General features: G+C 35.5%; 1 protein-coding gene across 1 annotated transcript; it reads right to left on the bottom strand.

Annotated features, from left to right (window-relative positions):
- Window positions 1–2,544: 2,544 nt before the first annotated feature.
- TERB1 (telomere repeat binding bouquet formation protein 1) lies at window positions 2,545–19,012 on the bottom strand. The gene is given in 17 exon segments (XM_086468829.1): window positions 2,545–2,681; window positions 2,684–2,789; window positions 3,786–3,928; window positions 5,940–6,110; window positions 6,999–7,140; window positions 9,761–10,111; window positions 10,878–11,053; window positions 12,056–12,181; window positions 13,606–13,737; window positions 14,591–14,743; window positions 15,281–15,403; window positions 15,538–15,653; window positions 15,752–15,812; window positions 16,263–16,394; window positions 16,867–16,995; window positions 17,173–17,283; window positions 19,009–19,012. Coding segments are annotated over 17 exon segments (2,313 nt in total).
- Between the last annotated feature and the right edge of the window lie 929 nt (window positions 19,013–19,941).

Here is a 19,941-nt window from a genome sequence, read left to right as displayed (position 1 = left end):
AAACATGCTTCCCTTCCTGCTTTGTCAGTCAAGTCAGCTTTTCAAAGCACTAGGCTAGGTAGCTTAAGCAGCCTGAAAATTACATTAATTATTCTTAAGCAGTTATAGTTTCATGATGCCCGTTATGTGTGGATTTCAAAGCATTTTATGCAAGAAAATAAGATTATCAAGATTATACAGTCAATCAAAAGGAAAGAAAAAGAGTAACTGGCTTGTACAGATTCACACAACAGGTTTCTGCTTGCTTCTAGTCCATGACTCTTCCCTTCTGGATTATACAAGAATGTTTGGATGATGTCTTTTCCAGCAATTTGCGCTACAAGAGTAGCTGAAGCCTCAGAAGAGGTTGTGGGAATTTCATCCTGGAAGGTTTTCACAACTTGCCAAGGCACTGAGCAACTTGACTAACTCTGAAGCGAGCCCAGCTCCAAGAAGGAGATTAGATCATGGACTCCAGAGGTCCTTTCCAACCTACACTATACCTAAGATTAGGTAAATTGTCAGTATTGGGATATTCTAACTTTGTGTCAAATAAAGATTTATGCCTTACATATTTTCTCCACTTGAAATGTGTTCAGGCCATAACCCTACGGATTACTAATGCACACTCAGTCAGCAGATGAAATAGCGGCTTGTCCAGACAAGCTTTTGAATCTCTGGAAAATCGTAGGGTGTGCGACAGACCTCAACCTCCTTGGGGTGCGTACCACTCCACGGCAGCCCTTCCAGCTCATGGTCTGCAAATACCTCTGCCAATGTTTAACTACGCCGCTTTGAACAGCTCCATTCCACGACATCTTTTATAGATGCCTGGATATTTTAATAACACAAAACCCAAATCGCAACAGCTGAAAATATTAGAAGAGCTATTTATTATATCATGACATCTTTACTCAAAGTCTTTCACTTCAGTTATCTTGCTTGTTTTAAGCATTTAAGCTACATCACAGTGAAAACCTAGCTCTAAGAAGAGAACTGAACTTTTTCCATAACAAATTAACTATCGGTTAATCATTCCTTTATCACAATTGATAAAAAATACAAACTAAATATTAACACTACCACAGAAAAATCAAGTTACTAAGACTTTCACTAAAGCTTTCTATAAAAACCTGTGTAATTAGCAGAAATGATGGTTCTGCTCACTTGAATAATACACCAAAAAATGTCCAGCTGTAAACAGAAGCCAAAGTTTGCCAGTACCTGCATTCTACATACTTCAACATTGAAATATTTAATGTACACGGTCCAGGAATGTTATCCCAGCCATTAATATCCGTCAAGAAATATTGCAGCTGAACCACACACTAAATCTTCTACCCAGAAGTTCTGACATTTCCACAAGCTTTCTATTCCAATTTACTTGCTCTACTGACATAAGATTTGCCTAACACATGCAGCAGTGTTTAATGATACATTTGGTGTTTTCTGTCATAGGTGTATTTTTCTGCACATGCAGCACATTAAACATATGACAAAATATTTTATCTGCTTGAAATATTTCTCTGATTAAGAGGAAACAAATTTGGACACAATAACATTAACACTTACCAGTTCCTGACAAAATACTCCTTTTTTAGCAATATAGCCTTTTCTTACAAATGGTATAAAGCAAATTATTAAAAAAAATTAAAACAAAAAGCCAAATCAAATGTCACATAAATCAAATGTTCAAGAAAGTTAAATCATTTTTTAAAAAGCCATAAATTTTACTAATATTGTTAGCATTATTTAAAAAAAAAAAACCACCCACACACCAAAACTTATCGTTACATGTAATTGAAATTTACAAAGCATAACAACTCTGTCAGTGAATGTTATCACTGAAAAACACGAGTCCAAGCCAATCTGAAGTCTCCAAGGCCTCATATTGTTGTGAAAATACCTCACTGTTAAAAATGCTCCTGTTCAACGTTCTGCAACAAAATCGAAAATACTCTCGAAACATGTTATTGATGATCTTTGTTTTTTTCTTGCCTCTATAAATGGAGATAAAAAGGAAAATATCAAGGCAAACGTTGACACAAAACTGCACAATTTTAGAAAACATTTCAGTAGAAAAACGCTTCCCACTAAGCACTCCCGCACTACCCAAAGCCCAGCAGAAATGCCATCTACCCCGCCCACGGACAGCATCTCTGTGTAAGGACTGCACATACTGAACGTGGGGCAACCTGCCAGAGAGAATTTCACAAACCATCATCAGAAAAGAGACCGAACAGAGAAAAGATCAACTTCCTAATAAACGTAGGGATTCATTAGAGTCTTTAGCTTAAATTCTTATCCTCTTTGTATCCTGTCATGTGCTCCTGGACAGTTCAAAGGTTCTCTAGTATTTTCCCAGTTTAGTTCTCTCCCTCCAAGCACAAGCCCCAATTGCATTACATCGGAGACCACCCTAACGCCTGGCGCACCTAGCACTGAACTGACACAAAGCACAGTCCCACGGGTCACAAATTCTGACAGCCTGTCTCTTTTCTTGGCAAGTTTGTTCAGATGCAAAAGCTGAAAACTGAGCTGACAGCATATATGATCAGTAGAAAATCAAAGTATGATTACTTGCAACTGTAACCTGTAGTATTTCTTGGAAAGATCAACACTTATCCGTCCTTTCTGAAATGGGTAAGACCACAAAATTGAATTCCAGTGATTACCCATTTTTTTTACTCCATCAAAAGACAGTTAATTTCTTCAGTCGTGAAATCTTTTCGGGTTCTTCTTCTTTTCTTTAAAGGTCTTGTGGTCATGTCCAGGGAACATATTTCATTGTTCTGCAAATATTTATTTTGGTGTAATTAAAAATTATGTAAATTTACACACGGTTCTGCATTTGGAAGTAATGCATTGTTACTGACAATATGATCTTAAGTCGTTCTAAAGAAATGATCACTTTGTCAAGATAACCAGGTTATCTTCAAGGTTTCTTCACTGTCACCCACTTACTGAAATACAGCATTTTTCCATCACCTTTACCTTCATTTCTGTCATGCCTACATAGTTTATACCTTTAGTATGTTTATTCCTTTGGGTTTCTATTATTCCTATACCCCACAAATTTTCATTAGCGCAGGAAGAAGCACACCTCCATACCCATTATTCAGAAGGCAGCTGAGAAATGCTTAACTCATTTCAGGGATAAATCAGTGTGACTGGAGTAGAATCAACAGAGAAATATCTTTTTAATAAGGTTCACTTTGCTACTGGGCTCCTGTTAAAGGTGACTTAAAAAGAAATTATGCAAGTCATAGTGATTTTATTTGGACATGTATAAATACGCAAGTGTATGATCAGGCTTTGCATAACTAACCTCATCTTTGTCAAGTGAATATATGCAATTTTCTTTTAAGTGCTGACATTGCTGGTTGCACATTTCTTTGACTGTTCGTCTCTTCCAGTTAGCATCTTGGGTTTTTTGGAAAGCTATGGAATGGTGAACAAGGCCATCTCTTAGTTACTTTGAACTAACTGAAATCTACCGTAAAACTGAATATAGTGTTGTAAAGGAACAGTTCTTCTGATGAACTTTAATATGTAAATGTTGCTTTATTAGTAATATCTAATTTTCATTAGCTCTTTTTCTCATCATTAATACATGAAGATTATTTATGCATTGGAAACAACTAGCAAATAATAGGAATTAAATCAAATGTCAATAATACTATGACTGAAGGTACAAGAACGTACCTATTGAAATTCTTAGCCACTTGTCTCCAATAGCAAGCACAGGTGCTTTTCTCAATGCCCTGATCTGAAGGCAAAACCTGTAACTAGTCAGTTACACTTACAACAGAATTAATTTTCTGGTAATACTCACAGTTTGCATACGTAGGTATCAAGTTATAGTCATCAGTCAACCTAGTATTTTTACTATGTCCATCTCTATTTGAAGTATTAGATTTGTTTTTTCTAATCGGAGTCAAAAGAATACCTTAAAAAATCCAAACAGTAAAACATTATGCATCTTTCTTAAAAACAAAACCAAACCAAACCAGGAAACACAGGTAACGTTTTAAGAATTCAAATTTAAGAGAACCATTTTTTGAGCCATGCTACTATCTGGTCTTGGAAGAAAGACTGGGAAATTCCATTTACTTCAGAAAATGTTTACTTGCTAAAGGTAATATATTAGTGTAATGGGCTCTTGAGACAAAATAAAGTTGGAGGTGTTTTTAAATTTTAAAATACCTCCATAGCTATCACAGACAAGTTAATTATTTTCTGAATCTGGAAGGGGGAAAAAAACTTAAAAGTCAATCTACTAGATTTTACCAAAAAATAATTAATTAAAATAATGATGTAAACAAGGTTTTTGGAAATAGGAGACTAAAAATGAAGTCCAGACGGGTGGGCTGTTTTTTCAAAAGGGAATGTTTCTTAAAATAATATTAATGTTTTAGAATTTAAGTACTGATTTAGAGAGCTGCTTCAGCCTACTTGAAAATTTCTGGTCATCAATCATGAGAATCAGTATTGGTTACTAGTTGATGAATGTAGTAATGTATGACTGTAGTTGGAGCTCTGCAGGATGTACCCACAAACACCACATTCTGAAGAAAATTCCTTGTGAATTATGTAAAAAATATGTATCTGCAGAGTAAGGGGAAAAAATTTAACCACTAAATTTTTTGCTATATTACAGAATAAAATGGTGTAAAAGAGGTGTACTCTGCTATTTACAAATGGACAGTTGTTGTGTATTACAAAAAAATACCATTTTATGTAAATACAGGGTTCCTAAACTGCACTGCAGAAACTAATGGAACTTACAGTCATGTTTCCATCTCTACCTTGTTAATAACATCTTATTCAACACCTCACAATATAGGACAGGTAAACTGATCTCCTGTACTTAATTCTCAGTTACTTGCTCTAGTATTGTTGCATACGTTACGGTTGACCCTTTTAGCTGTTTAGCACGCAGAGACCCAAGTCCTTAGCAGAGCTCCAAGCAGGCAGAGAAGCAGGTGTAACAGGATAACACGGCTCTAACTGTATAACAGGGTGATGCCAAATCCAGGAACAGGCAACTGCACTGCGTCCTGACCCTGCCTATACCTCTCCATTTTAAAAATCAGTGCCACGAAACTGAAAAAGAGCAGATGGCATGGAAGTAACCCTGACAGGATTCAAAGCAGTCAGCTTTGAACATACAAAGCAAGCGCGAGGTAACTTCGTTGTGAACTCATGTGCACAACACCATTTCCTGATTATAGAATATGCACTTTCTGGCCTATTAACATACAGATTTTTCACAGAATCCACAGAAAAAAAAACCCCACATAATTTGCTATCCACAGCCTCCCATGGTAAGTCCTGCAAAAGAATTACTTAGTCAGTAAAAGCTTTTTGCATTAATTTCCAAACCAAGCCCTCACTTTGGAAACTATCCTTTTTGCTCCCACAAGTTGATATTTCTGTATGCAGTCTGTCTTTCTTCACTGGGGTCAGCAGTATTTCTGGAAAATAGAAGATGGACACCGGTACAAATGCCAGTAAGTAATAACTGATTAATTTTCAAAATGGCTCCATAAAACCAGAAAAATACAGGATGTGTTTTTATTTAATTCATTAGGAATTATAAGCCCCTATCATCCATAAGTATGTAATGTTAGAATGAAATGACCTTGTTACGATGTCCTACATCCATTCACACATTTCAACTTAATATATTCCCTTCTATTAGTACTTGACTAACTGGCAAACGGGACAGAGTCTCATCAAAGCCTATAATGAGGATATATCACCACTGCCAAGAAATACACAAGATCATCAAAAACGAAGTGGCTAGTTCTGATCTTAGTACAAATCCTCAGTAAATCAAATTAAATGAGTTTACAAGAGCTGGACAATCAGAATCAGACCAAAAAAAGTTCAGAATTTTTAAGGAAGATTGAAGAAGATTTAAAACAATAGTTACAACTAAAAAAAATAATAATTACTCTTGTGAGTTGCATATCTACTGTTGTTACAAACAGCCAATTTGCAGCGTTCCTTTTTATATCTTTCTTCAGCTTCCAGAATGACTTTGTGACGGTCACACTGGTATGGACAACTTTGCAACATCTTGGTAAAGGTTTTACTATTGAAGGGCAGTCCTCCTGCTGCACAACCTGGAAAAAAAATAGGATATTGCAGAAACAGCAAGCACAAATGCTATAGAAGCCATCACAGAGTCCAGTGTTTTATTTTGCTCACTATGATCCACAATTTGACCTCCAGTTTCCAGTATACACATCTCAAAAGAGGTTACGCTTCAACATGACCTATGGGACTAAGTTATACTGCACTTCAACTCCAGAAGTACCAAATGAGGCACGGATCCTCTCCAGAAGTAAGAATATTAGTGGGATGGGAAGAAAGGGGCCTCAGTTCCCTTTGCACATTTATCCAGGAGACAAAACATAAAAGATGCCTTTGCTACAATTTGAAACCTTCTCTGTGTTGTAACAGTTACCTGTATCAACCTGAACAAATGAGAAGTCTAGCTTAGGTATGAACTTCCTCACAGGAAGTCTTCCTGTTTGTTTTTGAGGACATTCCTGGGGTAATTTATGGTTTAGTTATTGGATGTTCTCACAGTTAGTTACGTCAGCTGAAGGAGAACTTCTGCACTGTGAGGAACTGTAAGAAGGGCACTGGTACTGGTATCTGCAGTATTCCTGCCTAAGATAAAGCAGTGCTAAAGCTCAGGTTCAATTTAGTTTGACAACTTGGATTCATACACCTAAACGATGTTAAAAGGTGGGTTGTGTGCTTCCCCCCCCCCCCCCCCCCGCTTCTGGTGAAGGTTTTTGGGGTTTGTTTTGTTGTTGTTGTTGGTTGGTTGGGTTGATTACAAATCCACTTACAAATCCTGACTACCAGCAGCAAAGAAGTACATAATAGGTAATCCAATAGATGTGTTAAAATCTCTGTAATGTCAGTTCACTTACTGCATCGCTGACTCTTTAAGGCTTCTGTTACGGACTCAAGAAAGAAAGATCTAAGATAACATTTACCTAAACACCTTAAATCTGCCATTTTATGGGATGCAGATGTAGTTGAAGTACTTTTTTCTTCCTTGGTTATCTCCGAGTAGAATAAATGTTGATCTAAATTAGGAAGGAAAAGAAAAACCACAAAGGAAATGCAGTCTGTCTTCTGCCATGGTAATCATGCATCAATGTACCTATATTCAATTGTCTTTTCTATTTGTAGATTATTAAAGTTTAATTTACATAACAGCAGAAAATCCAAATTAAACTCCTGAAGTTAAATGGATCACATTTACATTTTTGTAAATCCAGAATAACTACAATTAAGTGATTTTTCATCACTCTCCCAAAGCATTTTACTTCAACTTGAACATAGCAAAATAACCCTGTAAACTTACGTTGCTTAATTAAGCCCTGTAAACTCTATTTCTATTCAGAATCAGATGCTGAAAAATGCGATATACTGGAATAATACTTATTCTCAGTTTAAACAGGTATAACCTGGAAATCAACTTGGTCACCTGAAAGCTACCACTCTGGCAAATACTAATCTAATGAATAATTATAAATTTCATAAAGTAACAGTAAACTAAATTATTAATAAAGATTTGATTGAATAGATCCAATTCTGAAATAAATGTATCAGACTAAGAAGATCAATGCAAATCTTAAAAACATTTATCTTAAACACATGTTCAACATACAGGAATAGCTTCAGATAAAAGTCACTACACAGGTAGGTTCCATCCCCAAACCAGCATCCTTACTCCTTTTGCGTTAATGGCTTTCATTGTTCAGTACAGATTGCATTCGGACTAAACTTAAAACATTTATCTGTGATACATTCATTTGAATAGTTAAAATCAATTTTTAAAAGCTAAAATATGTATTAGAAGGAAAGTAGAATAAATATTCTCCTGGTAAAATAGTATACAACATAAAAATCCAAAACTATGGAAACAATTAACGGATATTATATATAATGTACCCTGTCATCTAATGATACATAACATCTGATAAAAAGTAGTGAATAACGTGCACAAAACTAATCAAAATCTCATTGAGAACAAAATTATCTAAGAAAGGAATATGTTTAGCTATTTGTACCTGGTCTGCATGTTTGTTTCATATTTTTAACAGTCTTTGCTGGTTGTTTAAATAAGTGTTCACTGGGAAGATCAAAATGTGAAAAAAATTAAAACCCCAAAAAACGTCACAACATACATTTACCTGTAAATTAATACGCACGTTCCAAAAGCAAAGCAAAAACCACATTATATATTTAAAAGATAGAACTCTCAAAAAATCACTCTAATCATCCCAAGTTACTGGGCTTGTAGTATCCAGCGTGTAATCACTGTGGGTTAGAAACCTGGTTACGGGAGATCTGTGATTAGCATTCCTTGCGGTGCAGTTCAGCGTGTCTGTCCCAGCGTTCGGAGTGCAGAGCTTTCAAAAGATGCTGGTTTCCAGAGCCCTTTGCAATTCTGAGTCACGTAAAGATTACATAGTACACATAAAACTTTCACAAAGTCTTCAAAATACTGTAGCCTTCACCAGATGTAGCAATTGCTCTAAGAAATAATTGATTTTCTTTTTTTCTTACATTGATTAACTTTTATGCAACCAACATGCTCCTGTGATGTGGTGATCATGCATTTTTCTGTCATTGACTACCTCCTCCCAATGCTGCAGGAGAAAGGAGCCAAATTCATGGTTATGCTTGGGTAACTCCTGTTTTCACACAAATACATGTGCAAGGAGAGAGCTTTTTCCCCCCCAAAAAAATTAATTACTTAATAGTTTTGTGCTTCAGGGGTCAGAACAACAAATAAACCAGCTGTGTGAAATTATGCTAATCAGTAGCAAAGCAAAATTTACCTGAATGAACCATGGAAAATATCCTAGGTTTTTGATAATTTCTGTGGTAGTTGCAAAGTTACAATATAATGCATGAAGGGAAACTGCATAGAAGCAGAGTCCAGCCAGCCACATCAAAAAAGCACAATAAAAATGTGAAACTCAAAAAAAGGAGAAATGTATTTTTGTTCATACTCTGCCATTGCCTGTCTCAAGGGATATTCCAGATACAAATTTAAGATAATGGAATCTGTATTTATCCTTGCAAGTTGCCTACAATTATTTTTTTGTTTAGAAAAGATAACCACAAGAAGCAAAAGAAAAAAAAAAAAAAAGAGGAAAATAAGAATTTGTGCGAGAGCAACGAGCAAGAGAACAGTGAATGACTAAACAAGGCTGTATCCTTCTCTTCCCATGCAGGGAAGCAATTGAGTACAAGGGGAGAAAGGCCGGGGGGAGTTTTTTTCACTAGTTTGTAGGCACTCCAGTTTCAATTTTTGCAGAGCAGTTCTGTAACGCCATCTTCCTACTAAGTGCCTATTAGAGAATTCTTTATGGTTTCAGCCAAACCAATGGGTCAAATCGTGTTCTACCGAACTAGTGAGAATTTTGAGGCAAAAAACTATGGATGCTTTTTCCTCATTACGTTGAGGGCATCAGAACACGGCCGGTAACAGGCTCTCTACACAATCTGTCAGAAGCCTACCATTCAGAGAAGAAGATCAGAAGCTTTTATTACTACAATGTCTATAACCTTGGACCTGTGATGTCAAGAACACCACAGAATATTCCCTAGTGAGCCACCAAAAGGCTATGTCTTTTCACGAGAAGAAAACCAGAAAATCTAAAAGGCTGACATTCAATTTGGAAATCACTAAAGAAAAGCAACCTACTATTTCTGCTTAAGTATAACACACTTACCTTACTTGAAGAACAGACTGATTTTTTACACGAGCGGTTTTTTCATTTATACTGTGACTCTGAAGTACACTGTCTGTCTGCTCATTAACTGCATGTGGAATATTACTCTGTTCACTTTGTCTAGTAGAAGCATTTACTGGATCCACAGTGTTCACTACTTCATTTTTCAGTCGAGAAGAACGTACAGGTGGAGCAAGAGCCTGATCATCCAACTCAGAGGTCAGCTGTGGACAACGTACTTCTTTATGTGTTCTTTCTATGTAAGTTTTTGGATCAGCAGGATTCACTTCATGGTATTTTGATGCTTCAATATTGGCTTCTGATCTGTCTACAAATACTCTTCCTTGCACTCTTTCCTGTATTGAAAAATACTACTTAGTGACTATATGAGCTCTATAAAAATATTAAATAAATCTAGTAACAAGATAAACTAGGACGGACCAGTCTAACTTTGAAGGTAAAGCAAATTCCAGAGAAGCTTCAAAAATCCCTGACTGAGTGGAGAGCCAACAAGACAGCACTGCTGCTGAAGGTGTCGAAGGGGTAGTTATTAAGTGATAATTCCAGACTGGAGCAATGGATTTGCTACTAAAACAAGGCACTTGAAGAAATAAAAGATTTAATTAACTTAAGATCCAGCTAAATAACTCAAAAACTTGCTGTTCCACACCCAGAGATACCAAGTAGTTATACAGCAAAAGGAAAATATGAAACAACTGTAATTTCAGTTTATGTTCAATCTTCCATTATCATCTAATCCCTTTGTAGCTGTGCAATCATGGGCGTTTCATGCATGCAAATACTAAAATTATAGGTTCAAGTGATTTGCTATTAAAAATAAATCCAACTCTTGCTTCTCCAACCTAAACGATCTCAATTTTGTAGAAAATCTGGTTTTATAATAAACTAAAATGCTTCATAAGAATATAAGTGCCTGCATTCTCCGATTGCCTTCCATATTTCTAACTTTGTAGGATACACAGTAACGGTAAAAGTTGCAGGTTGCAGTTTCACACACATCCAATGTTTTCCCTACTTTTCTAGCTCACACTGAAGTTATCTTAAGGGTTTACTTTCCATTTCTCCCTAAACTCTGGAAAGATTTGCTTAGTTTTATCCTACTTTGGTAAACAGGCCAACCTCATCATGTTCTTTTTCAGTGAAGTTTATTCTGTGTAAAATTTCTTTTGCTTTCTTCCAGTAGTCTTGTAGACTTCTTCTTCTGACTTGCACATCCGGCTCTTCTGCATTGTTCACATTTAATGAATTACTGTTTATTTTCAGAGACAACTGTTCAGCTTTATGAAAGACAAAACAATATTAATATTCCAAATTTTATCAGTGAATACCTTAATAAGTTTTTATTATGCTTTAGTATGCTGAGGGACAGTTCAATACTGTAATGCAAAATATAACCTCTTAATAATAATTTTTTTACAACTTAATTTAAATTTACACATAAATATTAATACACTTCAAATACAAATTGCAGTTACAAGAGGTGAGCTTGCAATTACTATCACTATAAGCTGTTTACACAATGATGCTGCGCTCTAAAAAATGACTTTATCATGGACTTAATCCTTAATCTATATATCGTTTATCAGTACACGTCTCTCAAATAAAAACTCCATATTAATGGACACTGAAACTCACCACCCCTCCTCCATCTTAAACAAAACTCTTGGTTATGTTTTCAGTACAAAAATGTAGATACATGCTTTTTAATAATTATCAATTGCACAATACCTTCCATGCTTTAGAGATTAAAGGACAAGGTGTCTTTCTGTTTCATTGGTAGTATTATACAGTCATTAAAAAAAACACAACAACTAAACAGGATATTTCAAAATACACTCTACTTTAAAAATAAAGATCAAGATTTTTTTAATATTGCAGAATAATTGTAGTCATGGTGGTTTCAGGCTTCATTATCTACTGGTTTAGTCTCTATATGCAATGGTACATGCCCAGCATAGAGTGCCTATTGCATGTTAAATGTCAATGTTAATATTTTGCACGTAATTTATAGATGGGAAAGCTTTGAGGACTGGCCTGGCCATACTTATATAGGTTTCACAAATGCATTATTGCAGCATCATCGGAATTCTTACTTTTATTCTTTCTGCCTAAATGCCACAATCAGTCCCAGTGGCAAATACACAACTTCTCTGCAGAAAACAAACATCTCTTGTACACAGAATTACAGAGCTGCTACAGTTACAATAATTTAGAAAGTCAACAGAACTTAAAGATGGAAATAATCTCTGTAATTTTTAAAGCAAAGACAGTAATCTTACTCATTTGTTTGCAGTTTTGCAGCACAAAAGTAGCAGCTTTGTTTAATTCCTCATCCTGAGACTCAGTTAATACCTGAATCATAAGTGTAAGACCATTGTTCTGGAGCAGTTCACACTGGTTTTCTTCTAAAACAGGACATTGTGAAGGAAAATAGGTTGGTTTCAGCCTCATACACAGTTAATCTTACAGTAATTTTAGAAACTAATACTAGTAACTTTCAGAAAAATTCCAAAAGAGAGATTTTCATTAAGGATCCAAGCCTGCTATAATGACCTACTCCCGGGGTTGCAGCAGGAGCGCTCTAGATCACACAGGATGGTTTGACTAGAGCTTGTTCTTGTAAGAAAACTGAAGGAGGACTGAGACAAATTATATGACAGAGCTCCAAACTCATTTAACTTTCACCTAAATATTTGAATTATGGCTTCTGTATTTCCTTTCCTCTGGTATGCACTCCTGAAGTATGTATGTTACATCTATGTAAGCCTTGAGATGCAGAAATATCAAAAGCTTAATGTTTGTAATTAGCAAAATTAATAAAATTAGTAGTTTAATCCTGGTTTGGCTAATTTGTTCCTCCTCATTAATTATATAATTAGCTGAACTTTTTTATAGTGATCTCATTTGCAGTAGGTATTTACAAAAATGACAACTTTCTAAAAATAGTTCTTTGTCATCTAAACTTGATAAAACAAAGGAATCAACAAAAGATTAAATATGATTATTTGTCAGTGTTGACACTTTATGAGAAACTTTTATTCTGTTGGTTTAATCATATTTCTATTTGAAAGGCATTTTCCATTAAGCTTTGTTTCAATTAATTCTTAATCAAAAAGTGCCTTAAAATACCAGATTTATGACCTACTGAACTAATTATTGAACTTGTTATTGACATTTAGAGGATGATAAACAATCAGGATTTTTTAACATAATCCCTTTTTCTTGCATTTCTGAACATACATAAGAAAAAACAGTAGTATAAATAAACAATGATCAGCATGGCAGAGCTTTCCATTCTGTTTGCTTGTACTGCCACAAAATACCAATGTAAGTGTTCTGTTTTCACTTGGGAAAGCCCCGAGGAGCCTAGCAAAAACATTTCAGGGTTACCTACTGCTTATGTTATTTCAAAAATAATACTGTTATATTGCTTTTAAAGAAGTTCATAGGTATGTAAACACTGGACAGGAGCTGTAGATATCAAGAGCCATTAAAACAGAGCTCAAAAAGGGTTATTTGGTATGTATGTATTGTAGTAGTTTTCAGGTCTGGATGAATTATACCCTGTGATACCTAAGCCCAGCTCTGAATCCTTGCATAACAGTCTACTTTTTTGAAGCTCTTAAATATACTATCTGTCAACAGGTTTTAAAATTTAAAGATGGAACATTATAGCAAACATTTTTAATGAATGTTACTATTACATCATTTAATAGATCTTGCCCTCATGTTCCAGTCTTGATGAAACACCACCACTGAAGTAGTTACTGTATGAGAATTTAGTAGAAACTGACAGAAAGAAAAAAAGAAAAAAAAAAAAAAATCTTACCACAAACTTCAGTACAGTGTCCAATTGTTAGGATAATACTAGTTTTTTCTCCAGTATCCAGAGCGTCATTGGACAGCAGCTTCAGTAGCTCTGACACAGTGTGATACTTCGTCAAGATAACACCCGTGGCAGCTATTATATTGAAAATAATTTGAAGCAAAGTAAACCATATAGTAAGGAATCATCCAAGCATAAAATGCTGTTGTCCAGGGGACCTCTTCAGACCTCTAAAAGCCTTGGGCCTGCACAGTCCTTCTCTTAACTCTCTTTCCTTTTAACACTTCCAATTACCACATCCTTCCTAGTGCAGTAATTCTGCCCGTGCTGCTCCCCATATCTGACACTGCCCTTCCTCCCAGACTGCGCTGTACAGAGATGTGGCAGAAGATGTGATAAACAAGGGCTTTGCCAGGTGCAAGTTTTGTAGGCCTCTGCTGAGTTTCTCCACATCCTTTATCAGTTTCAGAACAGAGCAAGAAAGAGTAGAATAAGGTCTGACACATAGTCTATCTGCCACAAGAAGAGCTAGGAATGATTCTGGTAAAGGGCAACCTCCTCCTGAAACTGGGAACACCACTGCTAATACATACACGCTGAAACCTAATCCCGTCACACACCAACTTCTTTGAAACTAGGCTCAAAACTAGTGCAGTACATGCTTTTAAACTTTTTTGAACTTCCGCTAGCAAGCATTTATGGCAGAAGTGTCAGGCATAATAATCATGGCTGACAGCACAGATTCATCAGGCTTACAGGTATCTCAAAATCTTCTGATGGAATACACAAAGACCTCACATTGGGACAACCCACCTCAGATGAACTGAATCATTCCCCACATACACGTTTGAATTTTTAAAAATCTGCAATACAACCTGGGATGTATAATAACTTAATTGCCTTTTGGCAAGCATTTGTATCATTTTTCCACTGAAACCAGATTTTAAAATTACCATATATAAAAAATGGTAGCCGTCTTTTCACTCACAGGCATTAGCAATGCAGGCATCCAGAGTCTTTGTTACCACTACCGCAAGTTTTGTGCTTGAGTGACTCGCACAGGAATCATGCATCAGTTTGACGAGAACTTTAGCTAATGTATCCAATCCTCCAATAGAAACAAAATATTTCTGCACATACGCTTAGTGGAAAAAAAAAAAATTGTCGTAAAAAAATACAAGTTGCCAATTGTTTTCACATTTTGTCAGTCATCACAATCCTTCTGTGCATGTATTAATCATTACATTTCCACCCATACAACAGAACTGAAGTTGGATACACATTAATCTTGAGAAACGCAGTAACTGTCTTATAAAATAGTTACAGGAAACACATGGCCCTAATACACACATACAACCAACAAACATTAGGCCTGAGTTCTACCTAAGTCATTGTTTTCAGAGATGTAATAATGACTTGTATTTGTAAAATACTTTTAATCAAAACAGGTTCCAAACGGTTTCTACTGACCTTACTAAATGTTGCCAGTCGGTGGCTATTTGTGGACCTAAGCACAATGCAGTGTAAGCAAAGATGGTGGAACACAGTTTTCAGAGTAAAAGTTGGAAGAATAGCAAATGAATTTGTAGAAATCAACAAAAAGAAATCAAACATTTAACTATTGAATTAAACTTACTTTTATAAAAGAAAAACTATTTAAAGCTTGAGCTACACTTACAGTTATTTGCAACTGTGAGACCAACAAATGAACAAATAGGACGAACTATCTCAGGCTCTGTGCAATATTCAAGCCACTCTTTGGCATACGGAAAAACTGAACAGCAAATGTTTTGATTATCTTCTGGAAAAGTAAAAACAAATAACCCCAAATCAAAATGTAATATGAAATTTCAGTTGAAGTGTAAAAATGAAAAAAAAAAACCTGTTGTCACTTTGTAGAAATACTTTTTTCCCAATTTCAACAGCAACACTTACCATTCTGAGGATTGTTAACACAGGCACAGAGAGTACTGCAGACTGAAGACCACAGCTGGTAGCACTGGTTAGTATTTTCATCTGACATATTCATCTCAGATGTGGAAAGAGTTGTTCTGTTAAGAACAATGCAAACAAGTCCAAAACAGTCAAGCAAACGTAAGCGTGAAATAGTCCATCATTTTCCCTGTTTGAATTGCGACTGTTGGTTTACCTGAATAACTGCAGCAGAAGTCCAATGCAGCCTGTATCTCTTACATAGGTTTGCCCACTTTCTAAAAAAGAACACAGACAAGACTCTGAAGAGACATGCCACTTGAGACAAATCCCAATGTCAAGTTTAATTTACATATGTACTTTCTATTTCCATTTCCTAAGCATATATCCCCCAAAAACCCAAATACAAAACCATAACAACACATTGGCAAAAACATTCCATTTCTTTCTACATCTATTTTTTCTATACATTGTCAGAAACTCTGCATTATATTTAAAAAAAAAAAAAATAAAATTCATTTTTAGATCTAAACCACTTTCTGCTATCTAAGGAAATCCCAGTGATCTATGATCTACTTGCATACTTCAGGTTCAGCAACATGCAACCATTCATCTTTATAAATTAACTTTACCAAAACATTACTTATTGAGTGTTCCAAATTTCTGTACTGCAGATTGACAACTGGAAAAAAAATGGTGTTATAACACAGAAAAAAACCCCAACTTACTATTATTTGAAACCAGTACCAAGATGACATAAACAGACATTCTTTTCAAGTTCACACCAGAATCCTTATTAATTAAAAACAAAATGAGGTCTTCGAACAGTGCAGAAGTACACAAAGTTTGTTGACAATAAACTGAAACCAGAAAATAAAAACCATTAAGTCCTAAAGCAAGTCATTCATCATCCTAAATTATTTTTGTAGTACAGTAACTAGAGTCTCAGTTGCATCCAACATGTGGTGAGTGGAGACAAAACAGGGCAATAAAGTGACTGAGGCCTTCCCCCCGCAGTCAGTTCTAAACCAACCAGGACCTAGGCAAACTTTGGAATAATCTATGAGTCATTTAACACTTGTTGCTGAGGAAGAGAAGTAGTACAGCTGTCTGGTGGCATAAAGACATGCTGTTTACACAAATCAGCAAGTGATTTCTCCAAATCTAGGGATGGACAGTGAAACAGTGGCACCTTTACTGCCCCTCACTCGAGCTGATGATCTTGTCATCTGAGATTTTGAGACCAAAAAAACCAGAGACAAAGCACAAGCTGAAGTAATAACATGGGATCATAACTCACCCGGAAACACAAATAATATTACTTATTATTACCATTACTCTCTATTATAACTCCTAATGTAAATAGAGCTGCTTCCTTTACTATGCAATGAACACTTGACTTTGCAAGATCATTTATAAACATCAAACCACCAATTTCTCGAAAATATTCACTTGCTTCACCTATAACAGAAAAAAAAAAAAAAACAAAAATTAAACTGCTTTTGTTTCTCTCTAAAATGAAAACTTTCCAAGATTTTATAACTTCTCAAGCCTTATATCATTTAGATTTTTTTTTTTACAGTGACAACCAGCTTCTTAATGTAAATTGTGTGGTTTCTAAGGAAAAACACTTCTTACTGTTCTGTTGACAAATTGAATAAATAGTCATCAAAGCCTCTTTCTGAGATACAGGGCAGTCCATCTGATATTTAAGGCATTCAAGCAGTAAGTTCAGATCTGTTTTCATATCTAAGAACAAACATAAAAAACCTTCATGTAAATTGTTATCTTTTCTTTCTATTAATCTATTTAGTATTACAATAAACCTGCCCAAAAATTAATTAAAAAAACCAAACAGTGAGCAAAAATGGAGCTACACCACTTCTATCCATCTATAAATAACAAACATACTTAACCTAAAAATATTCCTTTCCATAGTTTGTTATTTGAGCATGATTTCCTTTGTTAAAGTAACAACCTCCTTAAATATTACTGGCCTTTAATTACTAGTAACTATTAGTAAATGTGATACAAATTACTAAGCATTACGTTTGCAATTGCAAGGTGCATTAAGTGTCTTTAGTGAATAATATAGAACCATGAAAATATTCAGAGTGAAAATACAATTGAAAATCTACAGACTGATTAGGGAAAGAATCCAACAACGCAAGGCTTCCTATAGGAGATTTAGTTACAGAAGACTTCATCGCTTACCACAGCAGCTCAAGGTTGTTAGGTTAGCAAGCTAGTAACACAAAGCATTTCCTGGGCACCTACATACAACCCTAGGAAGGTAAACCACTTTGAAAATCTGTTTCTTAGTCTTTTGGGTATAATAAAAGTACTTATTTGATAATTATTTGCAACAGTAACTGTAGATACTGTGTATTTTAAGCACTTGTAAGGTTTTGAGTTTCTTGAAGTTAAAATACCATAACAATGTGGGTAAATATTAGCAAAAAAAGGTGACACTGTGGTGGTATTAGTTACTGTTTGAAAGTTTGTCATTAGATTTGCCCTTTAGCTATCCAATACAGAATCCAAATCGCTGGCAACAAGGAAAAAGAACATTTCCCCAACAGCTGACCACCCCATGATGGACCTACCACAGCCTAACAAAACTTTGTAAAATTGATGCAGATAATAAATGACAGATTACGTTAGGTATCTTACCACACTGTTTTTTCTGCACCTTTTGATTTTCCATTTTTGGTTGTATCCTGTTCTTGTTCTATAATGGCAAGGAAAAAATATTTTCTTTTCCACTTAGATTAGCAGTGTTCATAATATCATACGCAGCATAAATTAAATAATTTTTATTAAAATACACTCCAACTTTCTGGTTTTACACCATGGTCTGACACACACAGAATTTCATATGCTTTTGCATGGCAAATATTTTCTTTGGAAAGAGTATTTTATAGTAACACTGCATTTGTAACTACTCTGTTGTTGTTTTGGAAGTTAACATTTTGCAGAAATCAGGTGATTCCATGCTACCACTGTGGGGCACCAAAACGTCCCTGTTACAAAAAACATACCCTAGCTCTGTGCCATTTATCACAGTAAATATCACTGTGACAAATTTCCTTATAACAGGTCGCCAACTTTGTCATCAGACAACAACTGGCCGTAAGACCATCAAGTAATGTTCTGTGGAGGATCAAGTGTGTCTGACATCCACTATTAAACATTCAGCCTCCTCCTGCTACCCAGTGAGCCACCAAACTGTAACTATGTTGTTTGATCAGTATTGATCAAAACCAAAGACAATGAACATGAACTGAGACATTATTTCTTAAACTAAGAATTTATTTGAGTTCACCAAAGAAACTACCACATTACATGAACCATGTAAACCAGAAAACCCCACAGCATTGATTCCACACAAACCTAACACGCCATCATCTGAGAGTTAGTTGAGCAGCAGTCAAAGTGAAATTCGGGCTTGGAAGTAGAAAGATGGTCCCTTACCCATGGCCCAAGTCCCAAACACAAAGAAAGGTTGGTGCAAGCATCACAGTAACCTATTTCAACCTCTCAAAAGTTATTTAGCTCAGGCAGAATCTTTAAGCCAGTGATAAATCCAGCTTAATAATGAATTAGTTACCCTCCCTCAAAGTAGAGCAAATTCTCTAAGAAACGTCACTGTCATCTTAATGGAGAGGGCTAGCCCTGCTTTCCATTTAGAGTTAATGGTTGTTCCCATTCCTTTGCTGCTTCCATCAGTTCAAACGCTCCATACATATCCTTACAGGAGCATCGGTGAAATGCGTGTTTTGAGAAGGAAAGTTTAGAGTTCATCTTCCTTTACCCTTTCAGAAGTGAAAACATACATGCATTTAATTTTCTTGCAGATCTAACTCTGCCACAATAGCTGAAAGCTTTCAAGTCTTCCTCAGCTCTTTCTGCCCCTACCGATACCACCCTGCTAGCCTAAGAGAAAACAAAAACTACCTACATATTCCTTAACAGAAGAAAAGCTGTAAAAATGAGCTCACTTTGGAGCTAATTTCATTTCAGTAAAGTTTAATTAAATACACATTTACATTATTTGAAGAGCCCTTAATATAAAAGCACAAGTTTTTTAAAATGCTATAGAAAGAGATGTCTTGACCTTAACTGGATTATCTTCTTTTGCAACATACAGAAGATACACTAAATAATACTTACAAGCCAGCTTACATTAAAAAGCAAATAGCTCCACTCTGTTGTTGCATCACAGGGCAGAGATGAAAAGACAAGTAACAGGATTTACTGCAAGAGACTTCTGGCAAATGTTGCATATAGAAGAAAATAGATTAACTCTTCTCATCAGTTATGGAAAATAACCCAGTAACATCCCTTCGAACTTCAAAAAACGTCTTAAAAAAAAAAAAAGAAAAAGAGTACATATATATTCATCTG

This window comes from Leptosomus discolor, chromosome 8 (assembly GCF_034619465.1).
Source record: "Leptosomus discolor isolate bLepDis1 chromosome 8, bLepDis1.hap2, whole genome shotgun sequence".
NCBI classification, from domain to species: domain Eukaryota; kingdom Metazoa; phylum Chordata; class Aves; order Leptosomiformes; family Leptosomidae; genus Leptosomus; species Leptosomus discolor.
This window is presented reverse-complemented; position numbering and strand designations above follow the sequence as displayed.